We start from the raw sequence: 21,332 nt of genomic DNA, 5'->3' as shown, positions 1-21,332 counted from the left end.
CATCTCACTGTCGGCCATTGTGCTTCTGCTTCTGCTTCCGCTTCTGCTTTGTGCCCTAGGAAGAATGAGAGAGAGAGAGAGATTGGTTAGCACGATTAACACGATTAAATGTCACAGGTGATTTGTTGGTGGCAACAAACAAGAAAAGATTTTGGGGGCTTATCAGCCACACTACCTCCAATAAAATAACAAGAACCAGTTTACAAGAAGTCCAGCACTCCAAAATCTGGAAAAAATTAAACATATATATATATATATATATATATATATAATATTTATATATATATATATATATATATATGCCAGTAACGGAGCACTGCACGTTATACACTTGGCTTGAGCATTCATAGTTTTCATCCTCTTTCACTGTACGTTTAGCATTCATTTGCTCAGATGTTGATGCGCTTGCTGCTTCCTGAGCAGCTCTTCTTTTCTCCACCCTAGCGGTCCGCTGCTTCTTTTCTTCCGTCTGCATCTTTTCGCGTTAAAACTGATTAAGTTACTTTTTGGGTTGCAGTACTTAATTTTTTCACTTAAACTGGCACTTAAGTCTTCAATCTGCCTCAAGAATGATTTAAGATACGAAGAGGTACGGGAAGTGACCGCGAAGGTGGTAGGGAATGAGAACGGTGCACGTACGCATGCACTGCACGGCCGCCCTGCTGCGTGCTGCCGAAAGTTGATTCTACAATAAAATAAAAATAAAAAGAGTAATAAAAATCATCACCCCGAAAGCGGATAGTAGACGTCACTTAGTATATGTGTACCAAACGGTTTGCGAGCTACAGGTGATTTAAAATTCTGGACAGACAAACGAACAGCCACGGTAGCATAGTATATAAGAAGATACATATACATACACACACACACAAATAATTACAAAAAGCATTGCAAAATTGGCAAAGAAACACACAATAGAAACATTTATACTAGTCTGCCAATTCATTAATTGTACATATTTGGATAAAAAGTAATGTGCAATAAAAAACTGGTTTGATAACACCACAGTGGTGCTTTGGTTTAGGCAGCCCAGCGCAGAAGAAAACACAAATGAGTGCAGAGCAGGGAGGAGCAGGATGTTTGGGGTGGAGTTAGATGTTTGGGGCCGTGCTGGATGTTGGTATTGGGTGGATGTTTGTTTACCTTATTATACAGAATTTATGCTCAACTTTTTTCCATACTATATTATATCTCACCTACAAAATTACCATATCACTGTCTAACTACTATAGAAGACAACGGCTGAAACATCAACCGAAAAAATGTTCAAAACACTACTGTAATTATGATTCAATATTTCTAAGCTCAGATGGTAGTGAGTTCCAAAGCTGGGGAGCAGAGCAACTGAATGCTCTGCTCCCCATAGTGGTAAGATGGACGAAGGGGACAGTCAAGTGGATGGAGGAAGAGGATCTAAGGGTACAGGAGGGAATGGCAACATGGAGGAGGTCAGACAGATATGGAGGGGCAAGGTTGTGGAGAGCCTTAAAAGTTAGAATTTTGAATTGAATTTGGAACTGAACTGGAAATCAATGAAGCTGCTGCAAAACGGGAGTGATATGGTGAATAGAGGGGGTTCTAGTAATGATGCGGGCAGCTGAGTTCTGGACCAGTTGAAGCTTAAAAAGAGATTTGCGAGAAAGACCAAAGAAAAAGGAATTGCAATAATCCAGACGAGAAGTGACAAGGCTATGAACAAGGATAGCAGTGGTGTGAGGAGTGAGGGAGGGGCAAATACTATTAATGTTACACAAGTGGAAATATGCAGACTGGGAGATGTTATTGATGTGGAAATGAAAGGATAAAGTACTGTCAAGCATGACACCCAGACTCTTAACCTGTGGGGAAGGGGAGACAGAGGAATTATCAATAACAAATGAAAAATGATCAGTTTTGGATAATGTTGATTTTGTACCAATGAGGAGAACCTCAGTTTTGTTACCATTTAATTTAAGAAAATTTGAAGAACACCAGGATTTGATTTCTGCTATGCAATCAATAAGTGAGGAGGGTGGAAATGAAGTAGTAGGTTTGCTAGTGAGATAGAGCTGGGTGTCATCAGCATAACATCCATCCATCCATTATCCAACCCGCTGAATCCAAACACAGGGTCACGGGGGTCTGCTGGAGCCAATCCCAGCCAACACAGGGCACAAGGCAGGGAACCAATCCTGGGCAGGGTGCCAACCAACCGCAGGACACACACAAACACACCAAGCACACACTAGGGCCAATTAGAATCGCCAATCCACCTAACCTGCATGTCTTTGGACCGTGGGAGGAAACCGGAGCGCCCGGAGGAAACCCACGCAGACACGGGGAGAACATGCAAACTCCACGCAGGGAGGACCCGGGAAGTGAACCCAGGTCCCCAGGTGTCCCAACTGCGAGGCAGCAGCGCTACCCACTGCGCCACCGTGCCGCCATCAGCATAACAGTGAAGATGAATGTTATATTTATGAAAGATATTACCTAGGGGAAGGAGGTAAATAATGAAAAGGAGGGGCCCCGGGACAGAGCCCTTGGGCACACCTGAAGTAACAGCAGTGAATAAACTGAGTGTGGCCTGGGAGGTAGGATCTGAACCAATCTAGTGGAGTGTGGGTAATGCCAATCGAAGATGATCTATTGAGAAGAGTAGTGTGATCAATAGTGTCAAAGGCTACACTCAGATCAAGGAGGATGAGAATAGTAATTAAACCAGAATCAGCTGCCATAAGGAGGTCATTAGTCATTTGTATAAGTGCTGTTTCTGTACTGTGGAGGGGACGAAAACCAGACTGGATCTGTTCATACAGATTATTTTGAGATAAATGAGAATGAAGTTGAATAGCCACTATTTTTTCAAGAATTTTGGAAATGAAGGGTATATTAAAAATAGAATGAAAATTACTGAAAGGGGTCTTAAAGGTCTTGGGGAGCATAAGGAAAAATATTCTTTGGTCTGATGATACAAAAACTGAAGTCTTTGATCAGAAATCTAAGCACTATATCTGGTGAAGATCGGGCACTTCCCATCACTTGCTTAATACCATCCCTATGATGATGGTGGTGGCAGCATCACACTGGGGTGGCTTCTCAACAGCAGGGACTGGGAGATTGGTCTGAATTGAGTGAACGATGACTACAACCAAATACAGAGATGCCCTTGATGAAAACCTGCCCCATAATGCAGTCCATATCCGACTGAGACAACAGTTCACCTTTCAGAATGGCAATGACCCAGTGCATTCAGCCAGAACAACACCGGAGTGGCATCAGGATAAGTCCCTGACTTTTCTTGAGTGGTCCGCCTAAATCTCAGACTTAAACCCCATATAACATCTATAGAAAGATGTTTACAGATGCTTCCTATCCAATCTAAAAGAGCTTGAGAGGATCTTTCAGAAAGAATGGAATAAACTGCCCAAATCCAAGTGTGCAAAGCTTGTAGACTCACCCAAGACGATTCAAAGCTGAAATTGCTGCCAAATGAGCTCCAGCAAAGTACCGAGTTAAGGGGCAGAATACTTATAAGAAAGAGAGATTTCAGTTTTTGATTTTGAATAAATCTGCAACCTTTCTGAAAACATGTTTTCACTTTATCATTATGGGTTATTGAGTGTAGATCAATGGGCAAAAATGACAAATGTGTCCATTTAAAATGAAATCTACTACACAATAAAGTGTGCATAACGTGAAAGGGTCTGCATACAACTGTTAATCTATTTATGTTACTAAGACAGATAGATAATTGGGTCTAATTATCAATATCAGTAATTTTAACATCAATATACATATGTTTTTTATTCAGCTACTGGGGAGAAGGACAGCCTGATGACTGGAAAGACAATACTCTTAATGGAGAGGACTGTGCTCATATAAGACACTGGGCAGACTCCATCTATAACTGGAATGATGTACCTTGTGATCGCAGCATAGGAAGAGTTTGTGAAAAAGAACAAAACGTTGACATCTTTTAAAGCAGATGCTCAAAATTACTTTTACTTTAATTTTCATTTCTCTTAAATGATATTAAAATGTTTTGTAATGGGTGTATTGTCACCACTGCCGTGCTGATCCTGGAGATTGATTTTTACCTTCCTTGTTAGTGAACTTAAAGGCACAAGTTTGTGTTGTGAGGTGATGGAGCCTATCCTGGCAGCTTGGAGAACAGGACATGAGACGGCCTTGGCCAGTGCCCACTAATGTACACATCCACACTTGTTCATATTAGGACCAATTTGGAATTGCTAGTCAACCTTAAATCTCTATCTTTGTCGAAGTGGAAGGAAATCCAACACAGACACATACAGGAAGAATATGCAAATACAGGACATAGGATCCATGAGGAAGGACCAAGCTGCTCCAATAAAAAAGTTCTCTCCTACAATTACTTTTATCTTTTTTTACTGTGCTAACATATATGGTTTAGAATGAAACCTTTTCACATTTAAATTAAAATAAAAACCAAACAGCCAGATTCACAATTGCAGCATAACTCAGAGCTGATGCTGCATTACCAATGCAAGTGCCATATGGCAAGACCTCAGAATAATGTAGCGGTGAAAAGAGTGTTGCCAGGTCCACGGTTTTCTCATCCAGTTGGACTATTTTTGATCATTATCCACAGGAAAAGGAATCGGCTGTCATGGGATTGCAGTTTTTTGGGTTACTTTAAAAAAAAAAAAAAGAAAGTGGGATTTTGGTCTATTTTTTAACCCACCCCTCCACCGCATATTTACAAAGTTTTTCATCCATCTGTCACCCGTTCCACATTGTTCCACAACCGTTACACACCATTCCACATCCTGCTTCGCCTCCACTGGCTCCCTGTGTCTTACAGGATTGAATTTAAAATTCTATTAATAACTTACAAAGCTTTAATTGGCCTTGCATCAGACTACATCAGTGCCCTTCTCCACTGCTCTGCTCCTGTTCGCCCACTAAGGGCCTCTGATTCTGGCCATCTTGTTGTGCCTCACACAATCCTGCACTCTATGGGTGACAGGGCCTTCTGCTGTGTAGCACCCAGACTTTGGAATGACATCCCGAAATTAGATAGATTAGCTGACTCCAAACAACTAAAAACTCATCTGATCAGGAAGGCCTCTAACTTAACCTGACATTCTGCCCCTTCTGTCAGTTTACCACTTTGTCCAGATGCACAGAATAATGTGTGTGTGTGTTATATCACCAATGATGTTATCTGTTCAGGCTTTTCTTTTAGTATTGAATTTAGTATTTTACTCTTGTTTATTGTCTTTTATTATATTTAATACTTTGTATGTCCCATATTTATCTGTTTTAGCGTTCTATGCAGTATATATTGTATCCAATGTTACATATACCCTGCTGTTCTTTCTGAGACTCTGTGAAGTGTCTTGAGCATGCGAATGGCACTATATAATTATTATTATTGTTATTATTAAACAGGTTTGATGGACTGAATGGTCGCCTGTCATTTGTCAAACTTCTTATGTTTTAATTCACTCATTGGAAATTGACTCCTTCCAATATGCTTGACTTCTTGCCTGCTCTTAATGAATTAGTGGGCTTCTTACAGTTGTTCATGAATCAGTTATTGAATTGCTTTGTTGTTTCCCATACCGCAGAATTTTTTGTGTCTCTTACTACCTCAAATATTTTATCCTTTCCTGGTTGTGATTTTTAATCTAACAACATTCTTTTCTTTCAACTTCATTACCTCCTGATCCTTGTATTCTTATTCTGTGACATAAGTGGGACGCCACATTGCCCTCACATCATCAAGCTTCACTTAACCGATGGGCTTTTCTTCTCCAACAGACTGAGCACAGTGGACTTCTGATATTAACGTGAGACAAAGCTGGTGTTGTCATGATTTTTATTCATTTTGAACTACGTTTTTGGAGCATTTTTCACTTTGTTTTTTTTTTTATTAAAATGTAATTTTATGTATTATGAGTGGTGTGTTCTTTTGTGCTGCCTTACTGATAACAGCATCGTGTTATGTCACGTATTCTGCATATGGATGCTTTCCTGTTGCTGTGGTTCATTCTGCACATGTCAACTGTTGACTTGTCACAGACCATGTTCTAAAGAGTGGAAAGGATGCAATAATGTCTAATTGAACTTTCACCTTTACTTACAGTTGACCTCCACTTGTCTTACCGTTATGATTCAGTGAGGTTCAGCAGTTATCCACAGTCTTTTCAGTTCTTTTTTTATGGTTTTGCTATGTGTTGCACCTTCTCTTGTGCCTTCTTTCATGGTCATGCCATTGATTCATGCCATCGCATGACAGCTTTAGATGATTGCCTCTGCACCTTTTGTCGTTCCTCCATGTGTTTATCAGGGTATGCATTGTATTGGCATGTACAGCATTCAGTTTCATAAATTTATGGCATGAAACTAAGAGATTATAAGGTCTACAACTGTGTAAAGAAAGATTGTATAGCTGCTTGACACCCTCAACACCATGTCGTGGTGTGGCTGATCTTTGCTGATTGCTGATCTTTGTCCATTTGCCCTGTTTTTGTGCCCTCCGTCTTTCACACTTTTATTCATTACCTGTAGCTACTTTCATGCCCTTGCACTCAAATAAGTCTTCAGTGCTAAAGGAAATCTGAAAGCCTGAGACTGAGTGTATAGGTGGTGGTACGGGACATGGGATTAATTCTTGGTGGTGTGACAGTTGATGTCCTCTACAAAATCACCAAAATATGTAAAGTGAACTGTATTAACTTGGCACAATTATGTTAACTAACCAAAAAAATGACATTTTTATATAGTATATAATGTCATGAGAACATTCTAAATTATTAAAAGTAATTAATTGTAAGAATCCAAATGCCAGAAATAAATATGTACTAAATCATTATGCTACTCAGCTTGACTTTCATGTCCTAGTTACCCTCCCTTATATGTAGTGTAATGCCCCCTCCAGGTCTGCTTGTCATTTATATTCTCAGCTACAAATTCTAGAAAGTACAAGACTAGAAAATGGGCAGGTGTCACTAGGTGTCACTAATATGCATTTTCCATTTATTCATTTTTTCCATTTATATTGTATAATCATGGAGAGCTAAGAGTTTATTCCAGCTACACTCAGCACAAGGCTGAAATAAACTCTGCAGAGGACACCAACTCACCCCAAAGCAAACTAACACCAGCTCACATACAGTCACACCAGGCTAATGAACCCAATGTGGGTATCTTTGGATTGTGGAAAGAAACCTAAGTGAAACCTAAGTGAATGTGACTCATTGCACACACTCCATAATGACAATGGCTATGTGGGCATCAAGTCAAGTCAGCTTAATTTGTCATCTCAACCATATACAGAGTTAAAGAGACGTGAAATGACATGTCTTTGGGACCATAATGCAACATGATACAAACAAAGACAACAGAAAAAAATCTGGAGCGGTCTCCACTCGACTTCCTCGTATACCCAGATATGGGGATGGATATTTGAGGAGTAAGCTGCAAGACAATAATTATATTTTGATATTATGTACATTAAAGAGCCATCAACAACAAATCAAATCAAATTAATAATATATTCAACAATTATTATAAAAGTAAAGCTGAATAAATCGGACTCTGCAGCTGCATGAATAAAAGGTTAAGTACCACTTTCGGTTAATGGACATAGCCCAAAAGTTGAAAGAAATCTACATTTTGTACCTAATATTTGCATGCAAAATTTGGTTGACCTAAGTGAAAGCATACTCAAGTTATCGTGTTTACACACACACAAACATAATTTCAAAAGTGGTATTTTTGGACTCAGGGAGGTGAAAATCTCATAATAGAATCTTTGGACGATTCCAAAACCTTCCCTATACTTCGTATACGAGAAAGTCAAGGAGATCTAAAATGTCGAGATTCATCAAAATCTCGACATCAAATCTTTGGACGATTATAATACTTTCCTATACTTCGTATATGAGAAAGTAATGAAAAGTTAAATGTTCAGTATAGACATACAGCAGGCAAAGAGTTTGCTGTGCAAGGATTGTGGAGCAAGAAGTCAATGTATTAATGGCAACATTTTTTGTGTTCTTACATAAAGTTAGCAGCATGTGTGGTAGCAGAACACATAATCGTGTATTATTATGCAGATTGTAACTAACAAGAGGTTCCTTAGGATTAAATATTATGTAAATATGACAATAAGGTGCTAAATTAATACATACAATCTCAGAAGAGTTTGCAACAGTGCATATATACACTTAATGAGAAAATTATTAAGAACACTTGTACATATAGCGTTCTTAAGGATGAAGAAAAGACAAACCCAGAAGTAAGTTTCTGATGCTGTTTATTCACCAACCTCATACAACTAACAACATGTACTGCACTCAATATTCCCACTCTCACCTGCACATGTCATACATCCTAAAAGTCACAGACCATAATAATCAATAACTGAAAGTAGTTGACAAAAACACTAAAGGACAATCACATACAACGGTGCACCTGTTTGTCCATGTGTATCCAGCAGGGGGCGCTTGTTCCCTGGGATTGTGTCCTTTCTGGATGCAGAACAAACATGAGCCTTACCCATCCCTTTTGTAACCATTGCGGAAATAAGCAGATAAGAGAAATATAGTAGAAAAAGAATTATATGTGTTTAACTTTATTTAAAACAGTGGTTCTCAAACTGTGGGGTGGGCCCCCCTAGGGGGGCGCGAAGTAACAAAAAGGGGGGTGCGAAGATGTGAAAAAAAGAAAATGAATCAAAAATTTGAAAAATACATCTATTGAAACCAAAACAAATTAACTTAAACTACATTCTGATACTAGAGATATAAATACTGTGTAGAGTTAGATAAATGTCGATAAAAGTTAAGTAGGTATATATAAAATATGGATCTATGATATATCATTAATTAAAAAAGAAGAAATTGGTATTACAATACAATACAATACAGTTTATTTTTGTATAGCCCAAAATCACACAGGAAGTGCCGCAATGGGCTTTAACAGGCCCTGCCTCTTGACAGCCCCCCAGCCTTGACTCTCTAAGAAGACAAGGAAAAACTCCCAAAAAAACCTTGTAGGGAAAAAATGGAAGAAACCTTGTGAAGGGCAGTTCAAAAAGAGAGACCCCTTTCCAGGTAGATTGGGCGTGCAGTGGGTGTCAAAAGAAGGGGGTCAATACAATACAATACAGTACAGTACACAGAACAATTTCTCAATATAGTAATAAATAAAAAAAAAATATATATATATATAAATTTTAGAAGTACAGAGTAGAATTTAACAGTAGATGATATATCCCATAATAAGATTTGTATTTGTATAGAGTCCTGGAGACCTCATCCTTCAAGCTGCCTCCCCCATTTGGCCATTCCACAGCTGAGACAGTGCTGGGCCAGCCAATCCGATGAAAGGACCCCTCTCTCCCACGATTCCTGCGATCCTCCATCTGGGATGACTTTTCCTTAGGCAGGCAAAACAACTTGGCAGGTGGGCCATGGCACCAAGTGCCACATTTGAGTACCGAGAAGAAAAACAGAGTAAGTGAGGGTTAGTATACAATTATAACTGTCATGTTACTTATGTTTAAGTGCTAATGACTAACAACAGAGATGCAGTCTGTACAGTTAATCAGCAGCTCTAGTCAGGATATGCTAAACTGAAGTAGTGAGTCTTCAGCCGGGATTTAAAAGCTGTGACCGAAGGGGCATCTCTTATAGTAGCAGGCAGACCATTCCACAGTTTAGGGGCCCTGTAACTAAAAGCTCGACCCCCCACTGTTATTTTATTAATCCTTGGAATCATAAGCAGACCGGCATCTTGAGATCTTAATGTGCGCTCAGGTTTGTAAGTCATGATAAGTTCAGACAAGTAAGCCGGACCTCGACCATTTAATGATTTATATGTTAAAAGAAGGATTTTGAAATCTGCCCTAAACTTAACCGGGAGCCAGTGTAAGGATTTAAGAACTGGAGTTATGTGTTCGTATTTTCTTGTTCTTGTAATAATTCTCGCAGCCGCATTTTGGATTAACGGGAGGCTGTGTAAAGAACAGTTTGAACATCCAGTGAACACCGCATTGCAGTAGTCAATCCTACTAGAGATAAATGCATGAATTAGTTTCTCAGAATCCTGTTTATTTAAAAAGCGCCTTAATTTCCTAACATTTTTAAGATGGAAGAAACATGTTTTGGACAACTTTGTAATATGCGCTTTAAATGACATGCTAGAGTCAAAGATAACTCCTAGATTGCGGGCTGATTCAGTAAAATTGACTGGGATTCCCATTGAGTTAAATGATGACAAAATATTATTGTGATCAGCATCATTCCCTCCAACAATTAACATCTCTGTTTTATCTGTATTTAAAGACAAGTAGTTCTTATTCATCCACTCCTTTAATTCACTAACACAACTAATTAAAGACAACATTGGAGAAACTTCATTTGATTTAAATTAAAGGTATAACTGGGTGTCATCTGCATACGAGTGAAAATTAACATTATGTTTCCTAATGATAGATCCCAGTGGAAGCATGTACAGTGAAAACAGTAAAGGTCCCAGTACTGAGCCCTGCGGGACACCATATTGAACTTCTGTGTATAATGATGGAGTACTGTCAGCACATTTCTGTACATATTGGAATCGATTTGATAAGTAAGAACTAAACCAAGCGAGCACGGTGCCTGTAAGCCCAACATCATTTTCTAGCCTGTGCAGTAAGATAGAATGGTCGATGGTGTCAAATGCTGCACTTAAGTCCAACAACATAATTACAGTTGAGTTTTCTTCATCAGAGGATATCAGAATGTCATTTACAACCCGTGTTAGTGCCATTTCTGTACTATGACCAGTGCGAAAACCAGACTGGAATTTCTCAAATAAATTGTAATGCGTAAGGTGTGTCTGAAGCTGACTGGAGACTACTTTTTCTAGTATTTTAGAGAGAAACGGCAAATTTGAAATAGGCCTATAATTATTTAGTATATGTGGGTCAAGGTCTGACTTTTTAAGTAATGGTTTAATGACTGACACTTTTAGTGTATCAGGTACTGTGCCATGCAATAATGAACTATTGATAATGTTTAGAATAGGCGCTGCAAGAACATCCATTGAACTTTTTACTAGTTTTGTTGGCACTGGATCTAGGGAACAAGTAGTGGGCTTCATTTTAGAAATTAAACTTAAGACTTCCTGCTCAGTTACAGGATTAAAATTACTAAAGTGCTGAGTGCAATGTGAGACAGGGTCTGCTAAGCTAGTATTTGGTTTGTAGTGTGATGCAGAGATCTGGGATCTTATATTTTTAATTTTCTCATTGAAGAAGTTCATAAAGTCTGTACTGCTAATGTCTGTTGGTATTTTGCACTGTTGATCTGAATTTCCATTTGTTAATTTAGCCACTGTTCTAAACAGTACCCGAGGATTTTTATTATTGCTATCTATTAATGTAGAATAATATTCTGACCGAGCTTTAAAGAGGGCTTTTTTATATTTATTAACACTCTCTGTCCATGCAATTTGAAAGACCTGTAGCTTTGTTGTTCTCCATCTGCGCTCCAGTTTTCGACACTCTAATTTAAGAGCTCGAGTGTTTTCATTAAACCAGGGAGAGTTTCTATGTGCTTTGATCACTTTTGTTTTAAGGGGAGCCACTGTGTCCAGAGCATCTCTCAAGGTCACATTATAATGTGATGTTAGCTCATCTAAATTGTTTTCTGTGTTTACATTTGATGTTAACTGATCTAAATGGTTTTCCACAATTACACTCGACTTACTCAAAGTATCTATAAATTTTGAAGCAGAATTACAATCTAGATGCCGCACTGTCTTTGTTTTAATCTGGGAGTGTGTTGGCAAGGGCAGGACTAAATCAAATGTAATTAAGTAGTGATCAGAAATAACTTCATTTAATGGAGTAATAATTAAATTTTGAATTTCAACTTTGTAAGTTATAATTAAATCTAATGTGTGGGTATGATTATGAGTTGGACCTTTGACATTCTGACAAAATCCTACTGAATTTAACAAATAAGTAAAACATTTGCTAAAAGTGTCAGTTTCCACATCAATGTGTACATTAAAATCTCCCATCAGTACTACGTGATCATAATTTATAGCCAAGTCAGATAAAAGGTTGCTAAATTCAGACATGAACAATGAATACGGCCCTGGTGGTCTATAGACTAGCACTATAATTGTGTTGGAATCTGTTTTAATATTTAAAATGAATGCTTCAAAGGATGTAAAGTTGCCTAAATTTTTAGAAGTGATTTGCATTTTGTTACAATGAATTATTCCAAGGCCCCCTCCTCGACCTGAATCTCTAGACTTATGAAGGAACGAGTATCCATCTGGTGACGCCTCAGCTAGGGGTACAGTGTCACATTTACTAAGCCAGGTTTCAGTGAGAAGACACAGATCAGATTTTGTACTTAATATAATATCATTTACCAAAACAGCTTTAGTGCCAAGAGAGCGAATGTTCAATAAGCAGCATTTAAAACTGTATGCTTCTTTCTGAATTGGTGATATACTTTTTGTTTTAATTTGTAGTAAATTTCTATTACAGATGCCCCTGGTGGAGGGTCTGGTTTTATCCCTTGGTCTAATTATACACCTTATTTTTTGGTTATCAATTAATTTTAGGTTTGTATCAAGACTAAATTTACTGGATGCCCCAAGACAAGGATTATGGGTAACAGCTTCAGGAAAGTAACAGGTGGGATAAACAACAGCCTGTGATTTAAGATCACATGACTGCGGCCTGGATGGTGCTCTAATCAGTCAACCAGGCAGTTTTGCTGCCATATTTTGGGATAATACATAAGATCCCCTCCAGTTAGGATGAAGACCATCTCTTCTGAAAAATCCAGGCCTTTCCCAAAAATCATCCCAATTTTTCACAAACGCTATGCTTTTGTTTGCACACCAGGTTTCTAGCCAGCAGTGAAGGGAATGCAATCTGCTATAAATCACATCCCCTCTATATAATCTTGGTAAGGGGACAGATACAACTAAATTCTGACATTTTCTTTTAGCTTTGATGCAAAGAGAGATGAAGTTCCTCTTTAATACCTCAGATTGCTGTGAATAAATATCATTAGTGCTGACATGCAGCAATAAGGTAGATACTTCATCGTCGGCGACACGGTCCAATGCGGCCTCTATGCCAGAAATCTTGGCCCCTGCGAGGCACTTAACATGAACTGCTGGTTTAACATAGTTTGGAATTCTAACATTCCGCACTATGGAATCGCCAATTATGAGCACTTTCTTATTCTCAGTTTCCACAGGTGCGCTGCGGAGTGCTGAGAATCTGTTCTGGGTCCAAATTGGTGACCTGGGTGCCGGGGGACTACATTTTGGATTCTTAGACCCCCGTCTTACTGTTACCCACTCGCCCTGTGGCTGAATTGGTGCTGCTGACTTTGGCCGTGCACTGACTACAGTGGGGCCAGGAGAGACTGAAGCCGAATCAGAAGTAGCTGAATTGTCTAAACAAACCGAGTCGATCCAATTTTCGGTTTGCCTAATCACTATCAGATTCCTAACGCGGTCCTCCAATTCGCGTATTTTCCCGACCAACTCTAAATTAACTAAACACTTTTGGCAGGTGAAGCTGTCTACAATGTCGGCCGGAAAACCTGAACTGTACATGCTGCAGGACACACAACATATAAACGTGCCCTCAACGGGCAGAGCGCAGATGGAACTTACGTTTAGTGGTGATGTATTAGTGGGCTCCTTTCAAAAAAACGTTAGGGGGGCGCAATTAAAACTGTTATGAAAACTCGGGTTGCAAATACTTAAAGGTTGAGAAACGCTGCTTTAAAATGTCATTTCCATGACAAAGAATCCATCCATCCATCCATTATCCAACCCTCTATATCCTAACTGCAGGGTCACGGGGGTTTGCTGGAGCCAATCCCAGCCAACACAGGGCACAAGGCAGGAAACAAACCCCGGGCAGGGCGCCATCTCACCGCAGGGCACACACACACACACACACTCACCAAGGACAATTTTGAATCGCCAATGCACCTAACCTGCATGTCTTTGGACTGTGGGAGGAAACCCACGCAGACATGGGGAGAACATGCAAACTCCACGCAGGGAGGACCCGGGAAGCGAACCCGGTTCTCCTAACTGCAAGGCAGCAGCGCTACCCACTGCACCACTGTGCCACTCATGACAAAGAATACAATGCATAATTCAATTATACACATATATCCAGGCCAGAGCAACATTGGTCAGCTTCTGGCTTTGTGATGGATCTTCTTCATTTTAAACACTCACATATTTACATATTTGCCAGGTATGGGCAACTTCCAAAAGACCATCCATGTTATAACACCTTCTCCTATTCTTATTGCTTCTACAGACAGTAGCCGTTGGTCACTCTGGCTACATATTAATTCAGCAAACGTCAGGATTTTAAAATAACCTGCCTGATTGTCTTTCACATGTTTCTGTCCATCTTCCTGGCCAGTTTCACTCTGTCAGCTTGTGAGTGGTTCAACGTTGGAATAAAGGAATAATCTTCACAGATTATAGGGGCACATTTCAAACTTATTATTACACCATGCAATTATCCAATCAGTCAATCGAGTAGCAGTGGCACAATGCATCAGATCATGGTGCATTTACGGGATTGGAGCTTCAGTTAATGTTCACATCAAACATCAGATTGGAAAAATGTGATCTCAGGACATGGCATGATTGTTGGTGCCAGACAGGCTGCTTTGAGTATTTCTGTAACTGCTGATCTCCAGGGATATTCAAACACAACAGTCTCTGGAGTTTACTCAGAATTTGCCAAATTTTCCCCCTGGGGAAAAATACTGTTCTATCTATCTATCTATCTATCTATCTATCTATCTATCTATCTATCTATCTATCTATCTATCTATCTATCTATCTATCTATCTATCTATCTATCTATCTATCTATCTATAAGGGTGTGAAAAAACATCTAGTAAGTTACAGTTCTGTAGAAAGACAGTGCCTTGTTGATGAGAGACTTCAGAGGAGAACAGCCAATCTGATTCATGCTGACATAGATGCTAAAGTAACAGATAATCATTCTGTACAAATATGTTGAGCAGAAAAGCATCCCAGAATGCACAACATGCCAAACCTTGAGGCAGACAGGCTACAACAGCAGAAGATCATGTCAGGTTCCCACTCAATTCAGGGAAAACGGAAAGCTGTGGCTGCAGTGGGCACCTCACAGGTGGCGCAGTGCTGCTGCTTTGCAGTGGGGAGATTGTGGGTTCGCTTCCCGGGTCCTCCCTGTGTGGAGAGTGCTTTGAGTAGTGAGAAAAGCGCTATATAAATGTAAAGAATTATTATAGGCTGAACAAAACTGGACAGCTGAAGATTGAAGAAACATAGCCTGGTCTGATGAATCTCGATTTCTGCTGAGGTACAGAGATGGTAGAATCAGAATCTAGTTCCAATAGCATGGACCCATGCACCCAACCTGTCCTGTGTCAATAGTCCAGGCTGGCGGTGGCTATGTCATGGTGTGGCACACTTTGTGCCCATTTATACTAATCAATTATCACTTCTCTAAAAAGTCCAAGCGAACTTTATTGTCATCTCAATCATATACAAGTATACAGATAGACAAAATTGCAAAGCTCAGGGTCTGAAGTGCAAATAATAAATTAAAAATAGAATTAAAATTAAAATTTAAAATTAAAACACACACAAGACAAGACATTGTGCAAAGACAAGACAAAGAAGTAGCAGCAATATTGACGTGTTGTAAGCAATATGAACATTGATGCAATGTATGGTATTTGCAATCTAGATACATAAATATAGTCAATAGATATGTAATATAATAAGTAAACCATTCAATAAATAAATAAATAAATAGCTAAATAATAGATATAGGTAATACAGAAATTATCAGTGTATGATAATAGTTGTTTAAGACTACCACAGCCTGTCTGAGTATTGTTGCTAACTATGTGCATCCCTTCATGGCCATCATTTACCCATCTTCTAATTGCTACTTCCTGCACGATAATGCACCATTATCACAAAGCAAATGTAATCTCAAGTTGATTGCATGAACATGACCATGAGTTCAGGATTCTATGGTGACCTTTCCAGTCTCTTTATCTGAATCCAATACAGCACATTCGGGATGTGGTACAACAGGAGATTAGCAGCATGAATGTGCAGCTAACAAATCTGCAGAATTTGTGTGATGCCATCATGTCAACATGCACCAGAACCTCAAAGGAATGTATGAAACATCTTGTGGAATCCATGCCACAAAGAATTGATGCTGTTTTTATAAGAAAAAGGAGTCCCTACCGGGTATTAGTACAGTTGTCGTAAGAATTTGCTTGGTGAGTGTATATATGTGAATTAGATTGCGAATTAACACAAGGTCAGTCCAGCATTTGAAAAGATATGTGTGTAAAAGTGATAGAAATAGTGAGTGTACATTGTGCCTGTGTGTGTGATTGAGTGTGTAAGATTCCAGTGGTAGACAAAAAGCCATAAGTTTTTCTGATGGCTAACCTTCATGGTTATGTGGGTTATGTGGGCAGCCAATGTTTTTGGTAAATGTCTAAAAGGGAAGGAAGAGACGTACTCTGCTGTCCTCAATATTGGGTGCAGGGTTTTGCAGTGATACAGCTGGTCAAGACAATATCACTAGTGCCCCTTTAGGCCAGGTTTCTACTTCACGCAACGTGACGCATGCTCCAGCAGACGCTACTGCTACACAAATGTTGTACTGTTTATACTTGTACGTGTACTTTACGTAAATCTGGAAGATTCCACCAGGTGGCAGTGCAAGATATCATCACAGTGAGAACAGGTTTGGCCTCGTTGTGTTATGAATTGCCTGAAACATCCATTAAATTCTTGCCACAATATCTCTGAAAAGGATTTTTAATGATTACATCCATCAATCCGAGGATGCGCCCATTCCAGCAAGCATCGAGCACGAGAAGGAAACAAAATCCCTGGACGGGACATCAGCTCATCGCAAGGTGAACACAAGCATACACATACACTACCGTCATTTTAGCATCACCAAATCCCCAAAACTTCATGTCTTTGGAAGGAAACTGGAACACACTGTGGAAACCCATCAGGAAAACATGCAAAGTCAGGGAACACAAAGTTACGTGACTCCCTGCAAGGCAGCAGTGCTACCGCTCTGCCACCGTGCCACCACAACATGTATAATTATTATCAATATTCATTATTTAAATTAAGTTAACGACTTATCTGTAAAATGTAACATACATACTTTAATGCATTTCATCATGAAAGTGATATAAAGTATAAATCTAAGGATTCTAAATGTGCAGAGAGCTGGAATATCAGAAATGTAATGTGTTCTGTGTGGCGATTGCTGCTGTCAGGTCAGGATGAAGCCCCACAAGCAGGTACCGATTAACAACTGGGTCGTTTTTAAGATGACGTTTACGACGGCCTGCTTTAATGATAAAGTAAACTAAAAGGTTAAAGTGGACATTTTGAGATTAAAGTCGAAATATCCACTTTAAGCACAAAATACACCTATTCACCACATCCTTAATTTTTTTCTCTGTGGCTCAAATATAGTGCAGTGCATTCTGATGCTGTTGTGAAGGTGCAAAAAAAAGGCACAGATAGTAGATACTGTAGTAAACAGAGACTCTGACGTCACGTTCCAACTTTTATCACATTGTGGCCCTGACTTTTTGCTGGTACTGCAACTCATGCATGCGTCACGTTAATTTCTGAGGACCTGCTCAGAGGACGCGTCAAATGAACGCTGGGAATGCGTGGCAGCCATGATGCGTTCTGAGCGTGAAGTATAAACAAGCCCTTAGACCGTGGAGAGAATATAGGGGAGGATGGAGGTGATTGCTCTTTTAATGTCTTTATCCAATTTGCAGATAATGAATATATTTATGCATTCATTATGTAGAGTTATTATTTTGCATATTAATCTTTTATACAAAAATGTTTGCATTGATTGAGCTGGCTAAAATCAGGCAATTGGTCATTCATTTCATAACTGCTCCTTTCAGTTCTGCAGCGCTCCTGGGAGAGCTTCTGGTTTCCAAGTATCCTGGTAATTGGACTAAGTGGGCTAGAGTGTGGCTGGATGGATCTTTAATAGCTGTTATCCTTGCAAGTCACTCGGCTTGGTGATAAATGATTTATTGTGCACTGTGTCATTTATCTCCTCCACAGCTGTCAGATCTGCCCATCTTGTAGGCCATTTTAAGCATGAACAGACTTGGTTTTATGTTCCTCCTTTTTTTAATGAACAATGTCCCCATTTTTTATAGCAAAGGGCCAACATTGTGGTGCAGTGATTAGCAATTTTGCTTGACAGATCCAGAACCCTGGGTTAGAATACCAGTTACTTTTCAAAAGTCCCTTAGAATTGAGTTCATGGTGGACCATTTTCTTCTTTCATCAGTGTCAAAGACCAGTCAGAAATTGGATCCTCAACAAAAAGACATTCAAAATTTTGACTGTGGTACCTGAAAGGGAAAGGTCCAAATACATGTTGAAAAGGCAAGACTTGCTTACCTCTATTATTAAAAAGTTAATGATGGAACAATGCTTGAGTTTGTAGATTTAGGCACCCATGTTGACTTGGTTCTGAAACAAGAAACATCACCAGTAAACCACAAATACTAGAAGGGGTATAATGTACAAATTTAAATTTATACTGTAACTTCTAATCATTTGACCACTCACAACATAAACATATATAATGTATTTAGAAAAGACTAGGAAATCAGATCTTGGAGTTAGTAAACCTCTGCACATCTGAGGTCCTTTACCTTCAATATTTCCCTGAGGCAGGCAGTTGTCCCCAGCTGCTTCAAAACCACCACCATCATATCTATACTGAAGAAGTCCTCTGTATCTTGCTTTAATGACTATTGCCCAATAGCACTCCCACCTATCATCATAAAGTACTTTGTGAAGCTAGTCTTGGGTCATTTAAAAGTCATATTTCCAATGTCAAATATTCCCTCTAGTTTGCCACTAATGATGTCATATCATCCACTCTTACCTGGCCCTGTCCCATCAGGATAAAAGAGTCACTTATGCTAGGATACTTTTCATTGACATCAGCTCCATGTTCAACAGCAACATTCTTTAGAAGCTCACAGTCAAGTTGAGTCTGCTAGATTACAACACTACCCTATACAACTGGAGCCAGGACAGAAAGACCCCAGATAGTCCTCATTGGAAACACCATTTTCTGTACCATCATAGTGAGCACTGTCCACTCTGCTTAATTATGAATGTACACCTCTAACACCATCATTAATGTCTGAAGATGACACAACGGTGGTGGGCGTCATCAGCAATGGGGATGAGTGAGCTTACAGAATCGAGACACAACGATTGGTGGAATGGTGCAACAATATGTCTGTTAATGTGGAGAAGACAGACAAGAAATAACAGGTTAACTCTTGGACTACTTAACATCTGTTCTCTGTCCAATAAGGGTCCTTTAATCCAGAGGTCGCCAACTCCAGTCCTGGAGGACCACTGTGGCTGCAGGTTTTCATTCTAATCCTATTTTTGCAATGAGTGCCCTGTCTGTGCTACAATTTAACTTCTTGTGAATTAATTTTAATTGATTTGCTTTTTTAAGATTTGTTCCCCTGGATTTCTTCATTGTTCCTCTGAATTCCTTCATTTCTATCCTTAAATGATACCCAAGCAGAAAGGAAATGTGAAGTGAGTGAGTCAACACAAGGCCAACTAAGTCAGGGCCTCAAACTCCAACCAATTTCACTCCAACCAACTGCTTAATGAGGTGCAGATTGTTGTTGTTAATTAAACCCATTCTTTAATTCCGTGGCTTGTTGCTGCTCTCATGGTGCATTAGCAGACATTTCTGAAATTGTCCATTTTTGTCCATTTTTTTTCTCTTTCTAAGAGCACACTGTTAAAATGTTTTGTGGACCTGAGCAGCCCAACATTCCTGAGACCTTCATCGTTCTTTCTTTTCAGATATTGTATGATGGACACCAGTTGTTTTGGCTCATTTTGTATCTCATTATTGTTTGGCTGCTAATTAAGGAAAGAGAAACAATTAAGTGGTCTGAGTCTTCAGGAGCAAGTCAATTCAAATTAGTTGAAAAGAGTCAATTAGCAGCAAAAGCAGGTCATTCATTAAGAAAACCTGCAGCCACGGTGGTCAACCAGGACCGGAGTTGGCAACCCCTGATTTAATGAATCTATTTCTTTTGTTTGGTTGAAACCTGGCAGCAATTTAAGGATTTTATACAAATTAATCAGTGCGGTCTGCGTGGGCTTGTTTACATCTCGACCTTCCAGAAGTGGTGTATAATGAGAACTTTAAAGTGGCTCCACTGTCCTTGCTACTAAATGCTTCTTTTGAATCAATAGCTATTAACCTTAATGGTTCTACACCTAAAATACTGGTTACTATATATCGACCACCCAAATTTAGTAATGATATTTTTAGTTGAATTTTCTACTTTATTGACTTCTCTGCGTGCACTTTCTCCTACTGTTATTCTGGTGGGTGATTTTAACATTAATGTAGATAATATTAACTGCTCATCCAAAAAGGATTTTATGTCTTGCCTTAATAGATTTAGAATACAACAATTTAATAATTTCCCAACTCACTCCAGAGGTCACACTTTTCATCATGTATGCTGCTTTGGCATTGCCCCCAAGTGATTGTAATGCACCTGATTTCTTTATATCTGACCATACATTAGCTTCATTTAGTGTTAATTGCCATTATTCAAACTTAAGCAACAACGCTATATGTGTTATCGTAACATAAAAAATATAAATATCTCTGTCTTGACTACTGCAATTGATAACCTTACCCACAATGCAGATTTATTTACTCCAGATGAATTGCTTTCTTACTAAAAAAAAAAAATTCTTTGCATTATATAATGCTTTTCTCACTACTCAAAGTGCTCAGCAATTGCAGGTTAAGGGCCTTGCTCAAGGGCCCAACAGAGCAGAGTCCCTATTGGCATTTACAGGATTTGAACCGGCAAACTTCCGATTGCCAGCGCAGATCCCTAGCCTCAGAGCCACCACTCCGCCTTACTACACTTACTACAATGACAGACTTCATAGCCTTTTGGATACATTTGCACTTCTAAAAACCCGGACTGTTTTCTTTACATACTCTGCTCCCTGGTTCACTCCTGAGCTTCGCCAGCTTAAAGCAACTGGCCGTCGCTTAGAACGTCTCTATAAAAAAACTCACTGAATACGTAGAAATGTATCGTGAGTACATTTGTCTGTACAACGATGCGTTATCTAAAACTGCTTAGTACTCTAAACAAAGCATGTCTGATAGTAATAAAATAACTTTATTTTCCACTATTAACAGA

General features: G+C 39.2%; 1 protein-coding gene across 1 annotated transcript in view; it reads left to right on the top strand.

The window, feature by feature from the left end:
• The window catches only part of LOC114649048 (asialoglycoprotein receptor 1-like), a 47,316-nt gene extending 41,912 nt beyond the window's left edge, over positions 1-5,404 (top strand). Inside the window, exon 6 of the mRNA XM_028798465.2 lies at positions 3,794-5,404. Coding sequence (XP_028654298.1) covers positions 3,794-3,962 — 169 coding nt within the window. The 3' untranslated portion in view covers positions 3,963-5,404. The remainder of the gene's footprint in view (positions 1-3,793) is intronic.
• The last annotated feature ends 15,928 nt before the right edge of the window (positions 5,405-21,332 follow it).

Source organism: Erpetoichthys calabaricus, chromosome 3, assembly GCF_900747795.2.
Source record: "Erpetoichthys calabaricus chromosome 3, fErpCal1.3, whole genome shotgun sequence".
Taxonomy (NCBI): domain Eukaryota; kingdom Metazoa; phylum Chordata; class Cladistia; order Polypteriformes; family Polypteridae; genus Erpetoichthys; species Erpetoichthys calabaricus.
Note: the sequence above shows the minus strand (reverse complement) of the source record. Positions and strands in the feature narration are given on the sequence as shown.